The 19,448-nt window shown below is 36.2% G+C and overlaps 1 protein-coding gene across 2 annotated transcripts in view; it reads left to right on the forward strand.

Annotated features, from left to right (window-relative positions):
* LOC133775336 (cytochrome c oxidase subunit 7B2, mitochondrial) overlaps positions 1 to 16,784 on the forward strand; it is a 155,970-nt gene extending 139,186 nt beyond the window's left edge. For both annotated transcript variants that reach the window (XM_062213599.1, XM_062213600.1), the window contains exon 3: positions 16,369 to 16,784. In XM_062213599.1, the coding sequence (XP_062069583.1) occupies positions 16,425 to 16,670 (246 nt within the window). In that variant the 5' untranslated portion in view covers positions 16,369 to 16,424 and the 3' untranslated portion in view covers positions 16,671 to 16,784. The remainder of the gene's footprint in view (positions 1 to 16,368) is intronic.
* The last annotated feature ends 2,664 nt before the right edge of the window (positions 16,785 to 19,448 follow it).

Raw genomic sequence — 19,448 nt, forward strand, 5'->3', positions numbered from 1 at the left:
TCTTGCCTTTAGAATGGTAATAAAATAAATCTCTGTTGGTTCAGTCACACAATCTATGGTATTTTGTTAGAGAAGACTGTCAGACTGGGGTAGTCATATCAAAAATGTTAGTCCAAGTGATACTTTGCTATGACTTAAAACAATTTGACCTTTCAACCTTTATCAGATTCTTCTGGTAAATATCTGTACTTTCTCATAATTAGAGTAGTTTTGATACTATCATGGTAAAAATTGGATTTTTTTTTCAAAAACATGGAATTGAGTAGAAAAAAAAAAAAAAAACAACACATGGAATTGAATAGAAATAAGAACACATCCCCTAAAAGTTCCTGCTCTCTCTCCTTTGGTACTTCGGCAAGCTGATTTGATTAGATCAAGGCCAATGATGCTCTGTTGAAAGGCAAGAGCAGCCAATCAGATGGTAGAATCAGATAACAATTGTTCATTCAGTAGAGGAACTCAAGACCAATGGAACTCGAGCTCTAAACTATTCCAAGTGCATTAGGGTTTTATACGTTTTTAGGTTCACACTTTATTCATTCCAGAACAAGTGACCTTTCTAGTCATACATCTTGAGCACTACTAATCTCATTAATGAAAAATTATTCCTAGCATCCCTTAAGCTAAATTAACAAGCCTTCTGATTTATGTTCTTCAGCTGTTTGTCAGGTCCATATGCAGTTATTCCTAAATGAGAATTTCTCACAAGTGTATTTCAAACACTATTGACCTTTATGCTTTAAACCAAATATATTCTCATGTATCACACCATTTATATTGACTCTCTTAAAAAAAGTAAATATTGCATAGTATAATATAAGTTTTCTGTGTGGATGTGGCAGATATGTTTCTGCTTTTAGCAAAAAGCTTTATCAGCAGTTAAGAAAAAAGAGGGAGGATAGGGAATGGCATAAGTTCTAGGAAGACAATTTCATGAACATGCATGGAGTTTAGAGACAGTTTGGATAAAGAAAATTTCACAAACTTGAGGCTTTATAATATGAAAAATTAGAAGGACCGGATAGTGTATTAAATGCAAGGGGGGGGGTGAAGTATCAATAATGCTATCTTAAGTTTAACTTCCTTAACAAGATAGACTTAAAATGATGTTTACAGAATGAGGAACATTGTTAAGTGCCAAGTTTGGGGGTAAAAAAACATGATTATAAAGTTGGGCTTATTGATTTGGCAGACACCTTTGAATTATATTATGATAAATTCTAAAGCAGCAGCTTAGATGTGAACATTAAGCCTAGCATTTTAGATGTCAACTAAGATTCCCACATCACTTATCAGAGTGCCTAGGTTCGACGCCTAACTCTGACTTCTGAATCCAGCTTTCTGCTTTTGCCGACCATGGGAGGAGGATGGTTCTAGTAACTGGGTTTCTGCCACCCACCTGGGAGACCTGGACTGAATTGCAATCCCAGTTCAGGTCCCATTCTAGCCCTAATGATTGTAGGAATTTTAGGAGTGACACAGCAGATGAAAATATTCTCAAAAATGGCAGTTTAATATGTATTGCTCTGTAACTAAGTTTATAATCATATGTGGAGATAAAATTTGGATGTCATCTGTTGTCCTTGATCATTACATTTTTAGTGTCGTTACAGATATCTAGTGAAAGAAGCATAAAAAGAAAACAGAAAAGAAATTATGGCTAAGCTATGAAAAATCCCTACCTTTAAGGACCCATTAGAGGAAGATAAATTTATAAAGAATAGCCATGGGGAGAGAAACTAAGGGAATAGCATATAAGCTAATGGATGAAATAACTTTATTCATCACAGGGAAGAATTATTTTTGCAGAGAAAATTGATCTAAAATGTTTTGGGGGCATAGAGGTCATTACTTTCAAAAAAATTGTAAACTACAATTATATAGAATGACACAGTGGACACCAGATGGAATGAAAGAAGAGTGAAGGGAAGTGGAGGAAATGGATAGGGTTCTTTGAGTAGTCATTTGAACCTGGATCCCTGAAAGTAGTATGGTTTTTGTTCTGAAATTCTTTTTTGCAGTCAAATGAATGTTTTACGGAGGGAATCCCTAGCATTGTCTTACCTGGTGTGTATATTCATTATCAGTATTTTTGACTTTGCTAAAATTTGAGCATTTCTAATTTGTATGGTCTTCAGATCATGTGTGACAGTGATTGTAAGGTATTGTTAAAGGGATACTTTGATAATTCAGCATAAAATTTGAGTACTGGATAAAGCACATGCACATGAAGCATAGCTATTACTGATTTTTCAAGTATTGGTTCCAATATTTTTATATTCTTTCTGATTCCTTAATATAAGTTATAAACTTATGTGTGATGCTGCAACATCATGAACCTTGAAAAATGAATAAAATGATCCCATCCTGAATATTGTTAATTATAAACATAATTAAATTCTAATTATATTAACTTTTATTTTTTGTGTCTATCTAGTCTTATAAATTATAGTTGTTCTCAAAGAAGCCTTTGAAGCTTATCTTCTATTATCTTAGTAAGAGTAAAAACAAATTTTGTGGTTGATTATTGTATGCTGTTCAATCAAGATGAAGTGATGTTATTAGCATTGGCAAAAAGCCAGAAAGAGCTTTATTCCATTATGATATCTCTATGCCTTTTAATTTTTTTTAATTTATATAACAGGAACAAATTTCATGCATTTCATATATATGCAATTTTAAGAGTCCGATAATACTTCCCACTGTACCTTTCTTCCCTCCATTGCTCCCACCCTCCCTCATCCTTTCTTATTTTTATTTTAATTTTTGCAATGACATACTTTCAGTTTACTTTATAATCACAAGCTTAACTCTCCACTAAATAAAGAACTCAACAAGTAGTAAGTAGAAAAACCGCTGTTCCTCAGGAGTATGGCCAAAGACTATAAACAATAATCAAATCTCAAGCATGTCAATTTCACTGAAACACATTACTTTTTTTGTACTCTGAATATTAATTACTACAAATCATGGAAAACGTGATATCTGCCTTTTTGGGACTGGCTTATTTCACTAAGCAAAATAATCTCAACTGCATCTATGTTATTTTGCTATTTATGCTATTGTTATGGATTTGATGTTGACAAAAATTCTTCTGATTTATATAGTTGGACTTGAAAATCACCCCAAAAATTAAGTTTTATCTGGTAAGTAGAAACATATTATATAGAAACCTTTCCACTTTCATTTTTTTTTTTTCAATCTAGCTAAGTTTGAGGACTTTAGCTTATGCATCAATTACTCCCAGTACTCCTTGAATGAGGAAGGTGCCTCTTGGTTTTCTGACATATTATTTTATACATATTATCTTAGTTATATCTATGTGATCTTTATTTTTTTTAGATATATTTTATTTTATTTTATTTATTTGAAAGATAGAGTTACAGAGAGGCAGAGACAGAGAGAGAGAGGTCTTCCATCCACTGGTTCAATCACCAGATGGCCTCAAGGGCCGGAGCTGTGCCGATCAGAAGCCAGGAGCCAGGAGCTTCTTCCAGGTCTCCCACGTGGGTGCAGGGGTCCAAGGACGTGGGCCATCTTCTGCTGCTTTCCTAGGCCACACCAGAGAGCTAGACCGGAAGAGGAACAGCTGGGACTAGAAACCGGCACCCATATGGGATGCGGGCACTTCAGGCCAGGGCTTTAACCAACTGCGCCACTGCCCCACAGTGCTGGCCCCATCTATGTGATCTTTTTGCATACTGAGACTTCCTGATAGCTTGGCTCTGTTTTCTGCTAACTGAGCTTTCCTGGAAAGAATGAATCATTTTTAACATTTTTGGTAATTTTGGTGTTTACCGCAGTCATATAGGATATCAATTGAATCATCTTTAAGCAACTCAATAATCATTGTGCTATTTATAGTTTTCTAGAGAACCTTTTCATGAGTAAGAAACTGCAAAGGGCAACTTTAAGTTTCAGAAACCAGTCCTATTTGCCATTAGCACGGACTGTTTCTCTCGGGCAATATTATGAATTTGTTGGAAATGTCCAATAAAGAAACAAAATGTTAGAGATGAAAAACTCTCTCTCACTCTAATTAATTAATTATAATAAAAAGAAATAGCTCTGGAACATATAGATGACATCTATGTATTTACTGTTGCCTACCCATCCTCCTATTTCTGTCCACTTTGTTTCTAAACATATGTTCATCATATCAAGCACAAATGGTCAGTGACCAAAAGATTATTAGCAGCATTAAAAGGCAATCTGAAGTGATACAAGTCTTTCAGATCTGATGATTTGGATTTCATGAATTGATAAAACACTTTGTCTGTAGAGGAAGCCCAGTGTTCCATTATTTTCAGTGGTCCTAAGTTATATAAATGATACATGCAAAAATTGTAAAAATTATGGCCTATTTACATAGAAATCGTACTTCTCCAACGTTGAAGTGGTTATGTTGCATTGATTTAGCATAAGAATGCTCTGTTAGCGTATGAAATTTCATACTACTTCGGATATATTAATAGAATTCGAAACTAAAATATAGTCACCTATAAAACTAGGATCCTCCTTGGAAACTGTAGAATTTCAAACCAAGAATCTGTGTTCTGAATTTCTCTTGTATGTTTTTAGATAGGTAACTTCTTTTGAATCTTGCTTTCTTCTTTAGTATCCTTGCCTCAGGGACTTAAAAACTAAAATGAAATAGTTTGCTAAAGCAAGCACTCTGCCCCAAGGTTTGGCAAAGTACATCCTGTTCACTGTTTCTGCTGAGGCATATACAGGGGTAAAAATCAGTTTACCAGTCAGCCCCTCTGGCTAAAATCTTTCTCAATACAAATAATGAATCCAGGATAGAAGGGGAAAAAGAAGGTAAAATGCCAACATCTTGTTAAAAGTTTTCTGGATTTTATGAAGGTGAAAAGCAGAAAAAATTACACTGAACACAGCACTGGGCTGGTGCACAACTTGCAGTGTGGTCACAGTTACTACTTCAGGGCTGTGAAGTACTCTTCCTATCAAATAGAGTTTTGCTGAAAATGTTCCGTAAGTCCTCCAGGTGATGGCAATAACAAAAGAATTACTCAGAGTCTTAATTTACAGGTGTATTTTGAGTAGAATTTAGTAGAGTCTAAGTTGGAAATAAAAAAATCTGGAGGAGGTTACAGAAGGAAGGAGAAAAAAATTACTATGAAGTAATATTCCAATATGAAGTTAGAATTTCACTTCTTGGCTGGACGGTTACAGGCCTGATTTCTAGGTAGCAATTGAAAATAATTTTTATGCAAAATGGAAGCAGTTGGAAAATATTTTTAAAATTAAAATGTCTTGATATTTACGTTACGTATTTTAATGCTCCCTTTACTTTTACCTAAATATATCCATGATAAACTTAGATTAATGTCTTCTGAGTTTTCATTTCAGGATTTAAATGAAACTTTCAAATTATACAATGAGGGGTCATTGTGCAACTCTAATGGCCGCTAAAGAGTTATGAAAATGTTCTATTCAGAGGACATTAAATGAATTAAGGAAACTGTGGAGATGAAAGAAATATCTGTACAAATATTAAGATTGCCCAAGTTAGAATCACATAATGAAGGCCAGAGTTAATTGCTACTATCTATGAGTGTTAAGATACTCTGGGCTTAACCGCATACCCTGTTCTCCTTTAGTCACATATTAAGTTCCCACAGGTAAATTATTTAGTTTGTGAAATGCCTCCTAGAATCATTAAGCCAGTGGAAATGAGTTCAATGATGTAACAGTATTGAGATCACAGAGACATCCTTTGGTGTTCCCCTAAGTGTGTTCTGGAAAACACCTTTATGTTATGGAGTTATATTTCAGAAGGAATAAAATGCTGTGTGTTCAGCTAAATTTTCAAAGCACTACCTGTCATTCCTCTCAGGAAATTGCTATGTACCATGAACACAACAGAGTTTAGAAAAATAATTTTGATAACAAAACCACTTTGTTACTTCCATATTTCCCAAAACTTAGATTTGATATTAGAGCCCCTTTTCAAGTAACTCCCACTGAAAACAAATGGAACTAGTGAAAAAGGCATTTATTTATGGAGATACTGTTATAAAGTCAATTTATAATTGGAATAGTGTCAATCTGATAAAATTAACATTTTGTATGCTACTCAGTGGAATGGAATATCTGTATTTTGAAGTCAATGAAATAAATTCCTGCATCCAGTGTATACATTAAGTCTTCAGAGTTCCATTGGTGTGAAGAGGTTCTACAGAGGCATTTCATCTTTAAGTGCCTGTGAAAAAGAATTGTGGGCTTACCTTGCAAAATTAAGTGGATACAGAAAAATGATGAGATTATACCAAGGAACTAGCACATTTTGACAACGTATTTAGTGAATCAAACACGTTCAAGTCCTTGTTACTTCTTATTGGAACGTTAGTAGTAGGAATGGAGTGAATTCACATTGCCCACAGTTGTATTACTTTGCATACTCTTCTCTGCAAATGGACGAGAGCAATGTCCAAACTACAGATTGAATAAAGATTGAAGCATGTAACTCATATTCTTAATATCCTTTAGTGACTGCAAATCATTTTACAGGACTTTATTTAGTTTCACTTATTTATTTGTTTATGTATTTATTAATTTACTAGACAATAATCTACGAGCCATGGAATGGTGTTAATATGAAACTTTGGAGAAGCAAACACTGTATTACACTTCATAACATTTAAATGCATTGCCTGAAATACTATGATTATCTAGTTCTAGTTTTTCTGTGATGTAAAAGCAACATGGAATCCACTTTGAGTAAGTGTGGTGGGCCTATTTGAAGCTAAGTAACAGAATAAGAGGTATTGAGGTCACACCACTGAGTGGTAGTATGATGTGGAAGAAAGCTCTGAACCTGTCTGTTACTGTTCTAACACTGTCTTCCATAGAGCTGTCATAAAGGAAAGAAAAAGAAGTATAGTTGAAAGAACCTTGTGACTCAAATATTTTAGATATTTCATGTCTGACCCAGATGAATATGATCAAGTACCAAAAAGAATTGCCTGAATGAATGCTATTATCCACGGTGTGGACATTATTGAATACTTGGAGCGTTCTAAATGGGATAGACAGGGTCTCATACTTTAGATTGTGGCTATGTAGGGAGTATGTGAGGGAGATGGCGTACCTTGTATTTCTTTGCTCTTTAGGCAACATTTGACATTTAAAGACATCAGCTCGTAAGTTCTTTGTTCATTCTGTTGTTTGTTCCCCCTGGCAGAACAAGTGAATACTGTAATCAGCATTTCTATTTGTTCAGGTAGCATCCAATTATGTAATCTTCTAGGCTTAATAAAGTAACATAAAAACAGAGCCTTAAGCAAATGGCTGTACTGTCCATCAATGCAGTGACTCAGGACATGGTGCCATTACACATAAAATGGAACCATTGTTCAACATTTCCATCAGCAGCATTGATTCATGCAAGCTTCTCATATTTCCTGTTATGAAAGGCTGAAATCTTAAGTAGTCATGATGGGATACACTTAGCACTGTATATACCGAATCCTTCCTCGAGCACCATTGTCTTCTGACAATCACCTAAGAGAACTGAAGACACTGCAGGTTGTGTGCAATTTCATTTCATGAAGATTGCCTCTTTATTGCTTCTTATTTTGCATTGCTATTTTGAAGTTGTAAAGAAAAGGGTGGAAATAAAAGCAGGTATAATTGAAGGTGTAGCAAGTGAGTGATATTCCAGTAGTCTTAGCTTCAAAAAGGTATTATTCATTGTACAGCAAAATACAACTGTTAGTAGTGGTTTTAGTGTTTTTAATATGGCTGGGTGTTTCTGTTGTCTAACTTATTCCTGGAAGGTCCCTATAACTCATTTTGGTCACTCCGGGTAGTGAATTCAATTACCCCTTTACCCTTTCAGTGCCCTAAAAGAATAAATAACCTTCCTAAAATGCTTTTTTCTTTGGAAAGGCCTAGAGTGTTAGAACTGGATAGTACCTTAGAAATTTTCTAATTCAGCTTTCCATAAATATGTCTGATGATAAGTCTCTCTTGAGGACTTGTTTAACCTACAGATTCTCAGGTTGCTTCTCTGGATTCTCAATTATAATACATTTGACATAGAGACCAGAAATTACATTTTATGGCAAAGTTTCCAGAAGACTCTTTGGATCAGGCAGGTTTGTGGAAAAATAAATTAGTTTAACTGTTTTTTTATTCTATGTGGAAGAAGCAGGTATCCAAATAGATTAAATGGTTCATCTAAGTTATTATACCGTATGACATTTTAAATATTGTGATTAATTCAGAAAAAAATGTTGATGGACTTTTATTTTTTCATTATTTTACAGGGGCACATACTTTCTTAGAGCTCTAGTTTCCTTCTGTTTTGAAGAGTATGATACCATGTATAATGGAGAAGTGATAGTAAATACCTTTCTCTGTATAGAATGCTAGTTCTCACCTGGAGATGATTATGTATCTCAAGTGATAAGTGGCAATGTCTGGAAATATTTATGCTGTCAAAATTGGAGAATACTGTTACTGGTAGATGAACTAGATAGAGTTTTGATTCCACTAAACTTGTTACACAGTATTACCCTCCCTCCACAAAGAATTATTCGGACCAAAGTGTCAGTTATATCTAATTTTAGAAACTCTGATAATAAAGGAGGACCTTCAGAAAGTTCATAGGAAACAGTATTTTGGCATTCAGTGTTGTGACCCAGGGAGCTAAGTTGACACCTGCAGTGCCACCATCCCATATCAGAGTGCTGTTTGAAATCCCAGCTGCTCCGCTTCAGATCCAGATGCCCTGGGAAAGCAGTGGATGATGGCTCAAGGTCTTGGGCCTATGCCACCCACCTGGGAAACTCAGATGGAGCTATAAACTCCTGGCTTCAGTCTTTCAGTCTGGACCAGCCCTTTTTTTTTTTTTTTTTTTTTTGCCATTTGTGGAGTGAACTGGTATATAGACAATCTCTCTAACTCACTCTCTCCTATTCAAATAAATAAAGTAATAAATGATTAAACCAATTTTTAAAAAAAGAAATGGCAATATTTAAGAAAAACTACATGGATTTCAGAGCTTTTTTATTAAAATCATGCTTTTTTTAAGGAAAGAAACTATTTATGAAAGAGTTATGGAGAGGGAAGGAGAGACAGAGAGATCTTCTATCTGCTGACTCACTCCCCAAAAAGCCACAGTGGCAAGAGCTGGGCCAGGCCAAAGCATAGAGCTTGGAACTCCATCCAGGTCTCCCAGGTGGGTGCAGGGACCCAAGCTTTAGGGTCATCTGCTGCTGCTTTTCCTGGAGCATTAGCAGTGATCTGGATCAGAAGTAGAGCAAGCAGGACTTGAAGTGGTGCCTATATGATATGTCAGTGTCACAAGCAGTGGCTTAACCCTCTGTGTATCAATGGCAAGACCCATCCTAACTTTTTATAAGATACCTGAAGAGCATGTAGTTGGAGACACTAAGAATAAGAAATCAGTTTGAAAAGAACCCCTATCAGAACAACTTGAAATCTACTAAATTTGAAACAAGAACAAACATCAAATTGTTTGTTAAATTAAAGCTTGACCAAAAGAATTCCAAAATCATTGATTCCTTAGAAAAAAGTTTATGGTAACAATTTCCTAAAGGAATCAGCACTTCTCAGCTAGATAACTCATTGTAAGAAGGGAGAAGAGATGATTTTAGAGATGGAGCCCACAGCATCAGACCATCCACATGAAATTGTGAGGAAAAACATTAATCTTCTCTATGTCCTAGTTGAATACTACTGATGACTAACAGCAGAAACAGTAACCATCGATCTCTCAGCTGGTTGAGCTTCCACAATTCCTACTGAAAAACTCACTTGGAACAAATTTTCTTCTTTATGCATGCCTGAACTTTTGCTCCCAGGTCAGCTGCAGAAAGAGCTTTCTGTAGAAATTTCAAATAAGGATTTCAAGGCACTGAAGCATCTGTTTGATGAATCTCAAGAGGATATGAACATGGCTTTACCAATTGGGACCTGAAGACAAAGCTCAATCAAAGCAGTGGCTACCAAGAGATTAACCTAGTCTACTCCAAGTAAAGGCAGACTGAGCATTCAAGAGCAAAGATTATGGCAAAAGGTTTTAAAGATGCTCAAGGCATTTTGGTTTTTGACTTTTTGGTGGACTAAAGAATGATAATATATACATAAAGGAAGTTATAAATAAATATACCTAACCCTTTATTTATTTAAACTATCCAAAGCTTTAGTCCCCCCCCCCCAAAAAAAAATGCCCTGCAAAACTTGCCTAAAGAAACAAAGGAAATTTTGTACAGTTTCTGTGAGAAACCATTAGGTATTCACTGTACAATTTTGCTATGACTCTCTACTTTTTTCTTTCCTAATCATAAAAAAAAAAAAAACCATTAGAGGCACTAGTTTTTCTTTAGTTATAATAATAAAAAAGACTTCATCAACAAGGTGAAATCCCAGGACCTTCATTTCTTTAGGAGTAGACTAAATAGCTGTTATCGTTGCTTACAAAAGTGTTTTGAACTTGATGGAGTTTATGTTGAAAAAGAATTTTTTTTTTTTTTACATTTTATGTCCATTGTTCCCATGAGCTTTTTGATATCTCTTCATGTATTCAGTCCCTTCATGAGCATTATTTTTGTCTGAGTTCTTTAAGAATAATTGTTGGGCACATTTGAGAAGCAGGATATTGTTTCCTAAATTAGGTGGAAAGCCTTACATGGAAGATAGCAGATCATTTGTTTGTCCGTGTTGGACTGTACTTAGACTGGATGAAGTTGGGTTCCCTCTCTTGAGGTAAAAGAAGTAAATCCTTTCAAAATTCTTCCCTTTATTCTGCTCAGGTATCTGAACCTACCTGTTTTTAAAGTCTGTCAATTATATATGCTTTGAACTTTTTTTATTCTCTAGATCACCTGAATCCTGATTCCCTAGGGTCAGTTGCATGATACAGTGTCAGTGTCTGCTGATTTTGGACAGAAATCAAGATAGAAGTTTAGCCAAATTCTTAACACAGAGACTGAATGGAATGTTAAATTAACTTTGTAGTTGCATATTTTCTAAATCAATCTTTTTATTTTTCTAAAATTTCTCCATTTCATCTCCTTTCTGTCCTTGTTTTAATTATTTAATTCAAATGCCCATTCTTTTACATGAATCATTTCAATAACACTAACATCATAATTTTATTGTCATTTTTGCAATCTCCTCCTAATAGTTATCTTTGTGAAAAACTTCTCATATTTTTCACCATCCCAACCTTATTCTGGTTAAATCAGTCAGTAGTTTCTCCTCATTTGTAGGAATGTTTGTCAAACTTGGATTATATAAGGAATCTTTTTAAAGAAAAACAGAGTATTTCATATCATTTGTTCTAACTCATTATTTTATCAAAAGATCACATAAATATGCATAAGCATGAAATAAATTAATGATCTTTAATGTTTAAAGCTTAATACAATTTCAGTACCCAAACGTTTTCAAGAAAATTTGGAAGGACCTATACAATAAAGAAATTAATATTTTGATATTGTCCTGAAATTCTAACACTCCTTGAAGTGACCATTAATCTTTTATTTTCACATGCCTATGTTGTATAGTAAATTGTAATGACTGTTCTTATAATTATTTATTTTTAAAGCTTTATTTTATTTACTTGAAAGACAGTTAAAAAGAGAGGTTGAGACAAGGAAGGGGGGTCTTCCCTCCACTAGTTCACTTCCCAAATGGCCACAATGGCCGGAGCTGAGCCAGTTTGAAGCTAAGAGCCAGGAGCTTCTTCCAGGTCTCCCACATGGGTGCAGGGAACCAACGACTTTGGCCGTTCTGTGCTGCTTTTCCAGGCCATTACCAGGGAGTTAGATTGGAGTGAAGTAGCTGGGACTCAAACCGGTGCCCATAAGGGATGCCAGTGCTGCAGTGACTGTACCACATCACTGTCCCCCAATTCTTTATTTTATCCCTTGCCAGAACATAATGTTAAATATAAAAGCTGCATCATTCCTTTTGAACTAACTCAAGATAAATAATTCCTGTATCATTGTGCAAAAAAAATACAGAACAAAAGTAAACAAAGACTCTAGAACTTAAGTCACATCATCAAAGTCTCATCAATGTCTTGTGTTTTTATGTTATTATGAAAGTAAAAACAAGAAATTAGAAATCCCCGTTATTAACAGCAAAGGCTGTGGTTTTGAAAAGTTTCAGAAAAAGAGGGAGAGAGAGAGAACAAGCAAGCTGTATAATTGAGTCTAAATGTCAAAGCAAGGCATATATACATAATATTTTTCTCAATATGGTATTCTTTCCATGTATCTCTGGTGCTCATCTGTTGGGCATTTATTGCTTTGACACTTATCAACTAATGTTACTGAGTTCAACCAAATTGTCTTTTCTACACACAGTTTAGGCCTCTGTGCTTATGTTTTTGCTGCTTTGTGTATTTCTAAATCATGGGTTTTTTTTTTGTTTTGTTTTTTTAACATTTATTAACTTATTTGAAAGTCAGAGATACAGAGAAGAGGAGAGGCGGGTCTACCATCCACTGGGGTCTACCATCCGCTGGTTCACTCCCCAATGGGCCGCAATGGCTGGAGTTGTGCTAATCTGAAGCCAGGATCCAGGAGCTTCTTCTGGGTCTCCCATGTGCATGCAGGGGCCCAGAGACTTGGGCCATCTTCTACTGCTTTCCCAGGCCATAGCAGAGAGCTGGATCGGAAGTGGAGCAGCCAAGTCTCAAACCGGCACCCAGGCCAGGGCATTAACCCCATTGGGCCACAGCGCTGGCCCCTAAATCATGTTTTAATATCTACGTATCATCTCTTCTAAAGCCATTTCTAGGATGCTAAGTTGAAATGTCTCCCTTCTCTATGAACTAAGAGAGCCCTGTGCTTATGTCTAGTCTGTCTCCTTCTCTAGAACTATTGCTTCTTGAGAGAAAGCATCGTACTTATAGCACCTAGTCCAAACCCTGACATAGTTGATGGATAAATGTATAGTAAACTAGTAACATTTTCAATTAAAGGGCTGTTGCTGGTGACTATGTCTTTATATTTCCCTTTGTATTATCTTGGGGTAATATGTTTAGCACTCACTGCTAACAAAAACATTTATTGTTAGATGTATGTCTTGTGGAGCTAACCAGTATGTAAAATTTCTCTTATCAGTGGGTTCTTAGCTTTTACAAGTGTTGTTCAAGTAAGGATTGATATAAGGTAGTTGGGAAGGCAACTGAGTTTGATATTGCTGATGCCAACAAGAGAAAAGAAAGAAGACTGCAGTTTGCTTATCTTAGGATAAAATGCCAACTACAGACTGCAAACAGCATTCCTAAAGGTAAATTTCTAGTATTGGACATTTGTTGGCACAAGAAAATTCAGGCTAGATGGAAAAGAATAACTATACAAACGTGACAATAGCCAAAGGATGAAGAACCAAGATATGTGATCAGTGTCACCTGAGACAAAGTATCTGAGTTGAGTTCAGGATAAGAACAATGAATTCAATTTGTCATACAGTGGCAAGTATGAGTCAGTGACCCACTAGAGAACCCTGTTACCACAGATTATTCTCTGGTTATGAGCCTTCCTATAGGCTGAAGCAATGTGTGGCACAGGTGCTTCTGTATGGGATTAGACTGTGCCTGTCACACTCTGTTCCATTTCACCTTCAGCCTATTCTCTGAATTTAGTTCAAAATTAAACCTTGCTACCCTTTTGTGGAGAGAATCATGACTGAAAGAAAATAATTTTGAATATTTGAACACTCAAGAAATTAATTTGGCCCTCTATTTATCTTGTTTATCACAGTTATGAATAGTGCCACTTCTATATGGTTGGAAATAAAAGAGAACCTTAAGATCTTATTTCCTAAATTGGAAATAAAGTATTTTGCAAAATCTTGGTGAACAATTATATATTTACAAGTACTGATGTCAAGCCCTTTTATATTCCTGTTGCCTGTATTTGGGCAACAGTTAATATATGTTACTGCTAATGGCTAAGCAGTGTTTGACAACTTGCCAAAAAAAGGAGAATTTGACAAATCTTTAGTGTCTTTTTGCTTCTAGATTTCTTGTTTCATACAAGTATCTAAGAAATAAAATCAGAAGCATTATTCCAAAATACACATTTAATTTTTGTTAAAATTGTTGTGAATATTCATTCTGTATTGTGAGGATATCAGTATTCATTCATATATTGAATTGGTTCAAAAAATTCCTTCTATGCCTTTGTGCCATCCTATTTTATATGTACCATTATATCACTTGCTCCTGGAGATGTTGAAATTTATTGGAAGAGAGTAAAAAGATAATTTAAAAGAATGACAAGGCAAGACTCAGGCTAGCAGAAAATATTTACAGTCCATATATCTGATAGTGGGCTATTTTTCAGAGCATAGAAAGAACTCTTAAGCCAACAGTAAGAAAATGAAGAAGCCAATTTAAAAATAGAAGTTTTAAAAATGTCACTTTTCCAAAATAGGAGTATTTAGATAATAAATACATAAATTAAAAATGTTTTATGTTAGAGTACACATTATAGAATTGCAAATCAAATAACCTACACACTGACAAATCTAAAACACCAACCATGCTGACAAGGATATGGAGTAATAAGAAGTCTTTTATGGAACAAGAACTAATGCATTGGTGGTGGAATGCAAACTAGTACAACTGTTTTGGAATGCAGTTAGTTTGTTACAAAACTAAACATATTATAATCCAGAATTTGAGTTCCTTGATACTTTTTATTTGAAAACTTATGTCCACACAGAACCTACACACAGATGTTTATAGGAGATGTATTTATAGTCAGAATTTTTTTTTTTTTTTGACAGAGTTGATAGTGAGAGAGATAGAGAGAAAGGTCTTCCTTTTTGCCATTGGTTCACCCTCCAATGGCCACTGCGGTCAGCGTATCTCGCTGATCCGAAGCCAGGAGCCAGGTGCTTCTCCTGGTCTCCCATGCGGGTGCAGGGCCCAAGGACTTGGGCCATCCTCCACTGCCTCCCCGGGCCATAGCAGAGAGCTGGACTGGAAGAGGGGGCAACCAGGACAGAATCCGGCGCCCCGACCGGGACTAGAACCCGGTGTGCCAGCGTCGCAAGGCAGAGGATTAGCCTGTTGAGCCACCGTGCTGGCCTTATAGTCAGAATTTCTAAGCCACCAAAATGGTCTTTAGTAAAACAGATTGTGATGTACCCAGATAATGGAATATTATTTAGCACTACAAATAAAAAAAGCTGGAAGTCTATAAAAAGGTATAGGTGAATGTTAAATATATATTACTAAGTCAAATAAATCAATCTACAAAAACTACCTGCTGTGTGATTCCATATGATATTCTGGAAAAAAAACTATAGAGACAGTAAAATGGTGTGGTTTCCAAGGATTTGTGGACAAAGAGGAATGAAAAGGTTGAGTACAAAATATTTTTTAGGAGAGTGAAACTATTCTGTATCATACTTTCATGATAGACATATGCCATAATCCAGTCTATACAAAAATCCATAGAATACACAACACCAAGAATGAACAAACAGTGTGCAAATATAGTCATTGGTTGTTATCAAATAGACAACTCTGATGGAAAATGTTGGGGGTGTATGGAAACTCTACTTTATGTTCATTTTGCTGTGAACCAATAACTGCTCTAAAAATAATGTTTTTTTAAAAGAAAATTCTTCTGTTAAATGCTATTAAATAAGGATGAAATGTGTGGCAGCTCAGAGAATAGAAGGCTTACTGAGTCTGCAGATTTTTAGAGAACTCTTCACTAAAGTGCTAACTTTCAGGCTGAGATTTTTCAAGGTAAGTAGAATTTAGTGTGTAGTAAGGAATAGGATGATATTATAGATAGAAAAGGGAGGACTAGGAGTGATGTGAAGCAAGAGAAAGCAAAGGAGTAGGAGGAGAGACAGGAGGTGGGACTTAATCTACATGCCTTGTAATTCTTGACAAAACTTTAGAACTGATAGTAAATGTACAGGTTGTTACACTAGTGGAGACAGTTGGATATGAATTTAAACAGCCATTCTAGCCATGTGTGGTAGGTTTGGAGTCTATCTACCAAACTATCGGATATTTCTTATAAGTAGAAAAGCTGCCAGTTCCTTAGTGCTTATTATTTTGTTTTCTTTTGGATTATCTCTCACAATCCTTACTGTATGCTTAGGAGTTGGACGAAAACGTTATCTTTGAGGAAAGTGAGACAAGAGAGATTATAATTTCCCAAGTTCATACAGCTAATCAGTGGAAAGGTTGAGATGAATTCCAGATTTCATTACACAAAGGGTCACATACATAATCACCAACTCATCAAAAGTTTGGTTTGGGTAAAACATTCAAAGAGGGAGAAACTGAATGTGGATCAGATGTCATTACCTATTTTTTGTTTGTTTTTCCAGGTCTCTTTGCAACAAAATAGAGTAGCTGCAATCAACTGCAATCCCGTCACAACATCATGATGTTTCTTTTGGCCAAAAATGCACTAAGTAGTCTCAAGATTCGAAACATTCAGCAAATTATGGCAAGACAGAGCCATGTGAAACGCTCACTGGATTTTCATGACAAGTACGGCGATGCTGTGCTAGCCAGTGGAACCACTTTCTGTGTTGTTGCATGGGTGTTTTTAACCACACAGATGGGAATAGAATGGAACCCATCCCCTGTAGGCAGAGTTACACCCATTGAGTGGAATGATGAGTAACCATCTCAGTTACTGTAATAACAGAATTCTTTCAAAACCAATTTGTCATGTAAGCACTCTGTTGCTCATTAAAATAGAGAATAATTGAAGAAATAAAATACTTTCAAAATCTTATAGTGCCTGGAAGCAATGCAGAAGCAATGGGTATAGAGTACAGGGGATTATGAAAAGCAAATTTTTGGAAGTAAGATTAATAAAGTATCATTCTTCTGAATTAATAATTTACACTGGATATGCACACACATGTACCTTAATTTAATTGCTGGCAAATCCTGTTGAGTCTTTCTTCAAACTATTTTGAAGCTGATCATCTTTTACATACTTCATCTTTCCCAACGTGGTCTGAAACATGTTTTCACTGGTAATATTATATAAGAACATTTCGAGCTGTTTTTATTGTTTCTGTACTTGCTATCATTCAAATTTCCTACCCACCCCCCTCTACCATGCATTGTGTTTTTTTTTTTTTCTTTTTTCAGCACATCAATGAGAGGGAACATTTTAAAACATAGTCTAGTGAGGACACTCCTCTCTTCAAAATCCATCTCCTTCCAATTTCTTTCAATAGTTATAGCAAATTTATGTTAGGAGGGCACATAGACCCAGTAGGTGCTGCACTGACCAGTTTACCTCCTGCTTCAAGATGTTTCCATTGGCTCATCCATTTGCTTGGGTTACACTTCTCCAGATACTCAGTGACCCACTTTCTTATAGTTCCTTGGGTTTTAGTCATGTATCTGCTTTACATAGAGAGAGCTTTTTTTACCCTTTGGAAAATTGCAACCCCAATTTTGCCTTGCTGTCTCTATACTTTTTCCTTACCTTTTTTTTTTTTTCTCTATAGCAGCATAAGATAGGATTTACTGATTTGGTTTTTATTGGTATGTGAAACTCTGTGGAATCATGTTTTTTTTTTTTTTTTTTACAGGCAGAGAGGATAGTGAGAGAGAGACAGAGAGAAAGGTCTTCCTTTTGCCGTTGGTTCACCCTCTAATGGCCGCTGCAGCCGGCGCACCGTGCTGATCCGATGGCAGGAGCCAGGTGCTTATCCTGGTCTCCCATGGGGTGCAGGGCCCAAGGACTTGGGCCATCCTCCACTGCACTCCCTGGCCACAGCAGAGAGCTGGCCTGGAAGAGGGGCAACCAGGACAGAATCCGGCGCCCCGACCGGGACTAGAACCCAGTGTGCTGGTGCCGCAAGGCAGAGGATTAGCCTATTGAGCCACGGCGCCGGCCTGGAATCATGGGTTTTAGGGTGTTTTTTTTTTTTTTCATGGCTTTATCCCCTTAACAGGACCGAGTGTTTTAGGCTTTCAGTGAGGTTAATGACTTTTTGTAGGAACTTCAGGTAATTCAAAGGGTATTGTTAGTTTGAGAATTTGTTTTCCACTGTGGGTTGCAGTGATCATTGAAGAGTATATTAGTTACTATGGCTGTTTCCTAGATATCCCAAGAACTCTGTAGTTTAAAACAACATCTGTTTATTCATTTCTTCACTCATTCATTCATTTGAAAGGCAGAGTTACAGAGACAGAAGGAGATACAGAAGAAAGACATCTTTCATCCCATCCTCTGTTTCACCCCTCTTGGCTACAAAAGGCCAGAGCTGGGCCAGACAGAAAGCAGTAGCCGGGAACTCCATCCACGTCTCCCACATGGGTGGCAGGGGCCCATGTACTTGGCCATCTTCTTTTGATTTCTCAGACATGTTACTAGGGAGCTGGATCAAAAGTGGAACAGATGGGACTCAAACAGCATGGAATATTTGATGCAGGTGTTGCAAAGGATGGCTTAACCTACTGCACCTTAAGTCCTCTGAATATATATAGGAGCTGTTCCTTTTCGACAAGGCAAACCAGAAATTCAGAAACATTAGAGAAGCTGCCATGGTGCCTGGTGTTCTATACCAACATTCCAAATGTAAAATGATTGCCATTTCATCTCCATCCTCCTTATTTCACAGATATTTCTTTTGTGCCCAAAAAAACTACAGAGTGAAGAGGAAAAGCAGTTTGAGTTCAACTAAATGCATATTTAGAAAACTACTGTTATCGATTCTGTGCCTACTTGATATCAGTGTAACCATACCTACATTTCAAATAAAGACAGTAGCAAGATATCCTTATACCCAAAATGATGCAACTCTACCTCATAAAACTAAAAGTCCGTTTGAAGTGACATTCTCAGTTTAATGGCACCCTTGTCTGGAATCCCTGGTGGAAGCCTGAGATTTGAAGACCAATAAAATATGCCATCATGAGAACAGGAAATAAATATTTCTCTAGGGAATCACTAGGGGTACTGATTGACTTCTTGATTGCTATTAATCCTGGCCAAGGGGTACTGATTCACTTCTTGATTGCTGTTAATCCTGGCCAAGGGAAATAGCAAGATAAATTTGTTATATTTTTAAATAATCTAACATTGAAGAAGACATTACCTCAGTGTGGCAAGCGTATAACTACCGCTTAAAAAAGCCATGCCACCATTCTTTCAGTGTTGGGAAACAAGATGCAACCAATGAGTTCCATAAGCATGAGTCCTCTGCTGTATTTCGTTTGCTGCCCAATAAGTTTTTGATTAAAACAGGATATGTGGCATACCATGATGCTGAATAAAGCACTTTACTAGCCCATAGATGACCAATTCACAGAACAGTTACAGGAGAAGAACTAAATCTACATAAATTTAAAGTAAGTTTCTATTCCAGTGAGAACAAAGCATTGTTTCTTCCCTGATGGAAATGGATCAATAGTTGGCTGATCATCTCTTCCTCTA

Source organism: Lepus europaeus, chromosome 16 (genome assembly GCF_033115175.1).
Source record: "Lepus europaeus isolate LE1 chromosome 16, mLepTim1.pri, whole genome shotgun sequence".
NCBI classification, from domain to species: domain Eukaryota; kingdom Metazoa; phylum Chordata; class Mammalia; order Lagomorpha; family Leporidae; genus Lepus; species Lepus europaeus.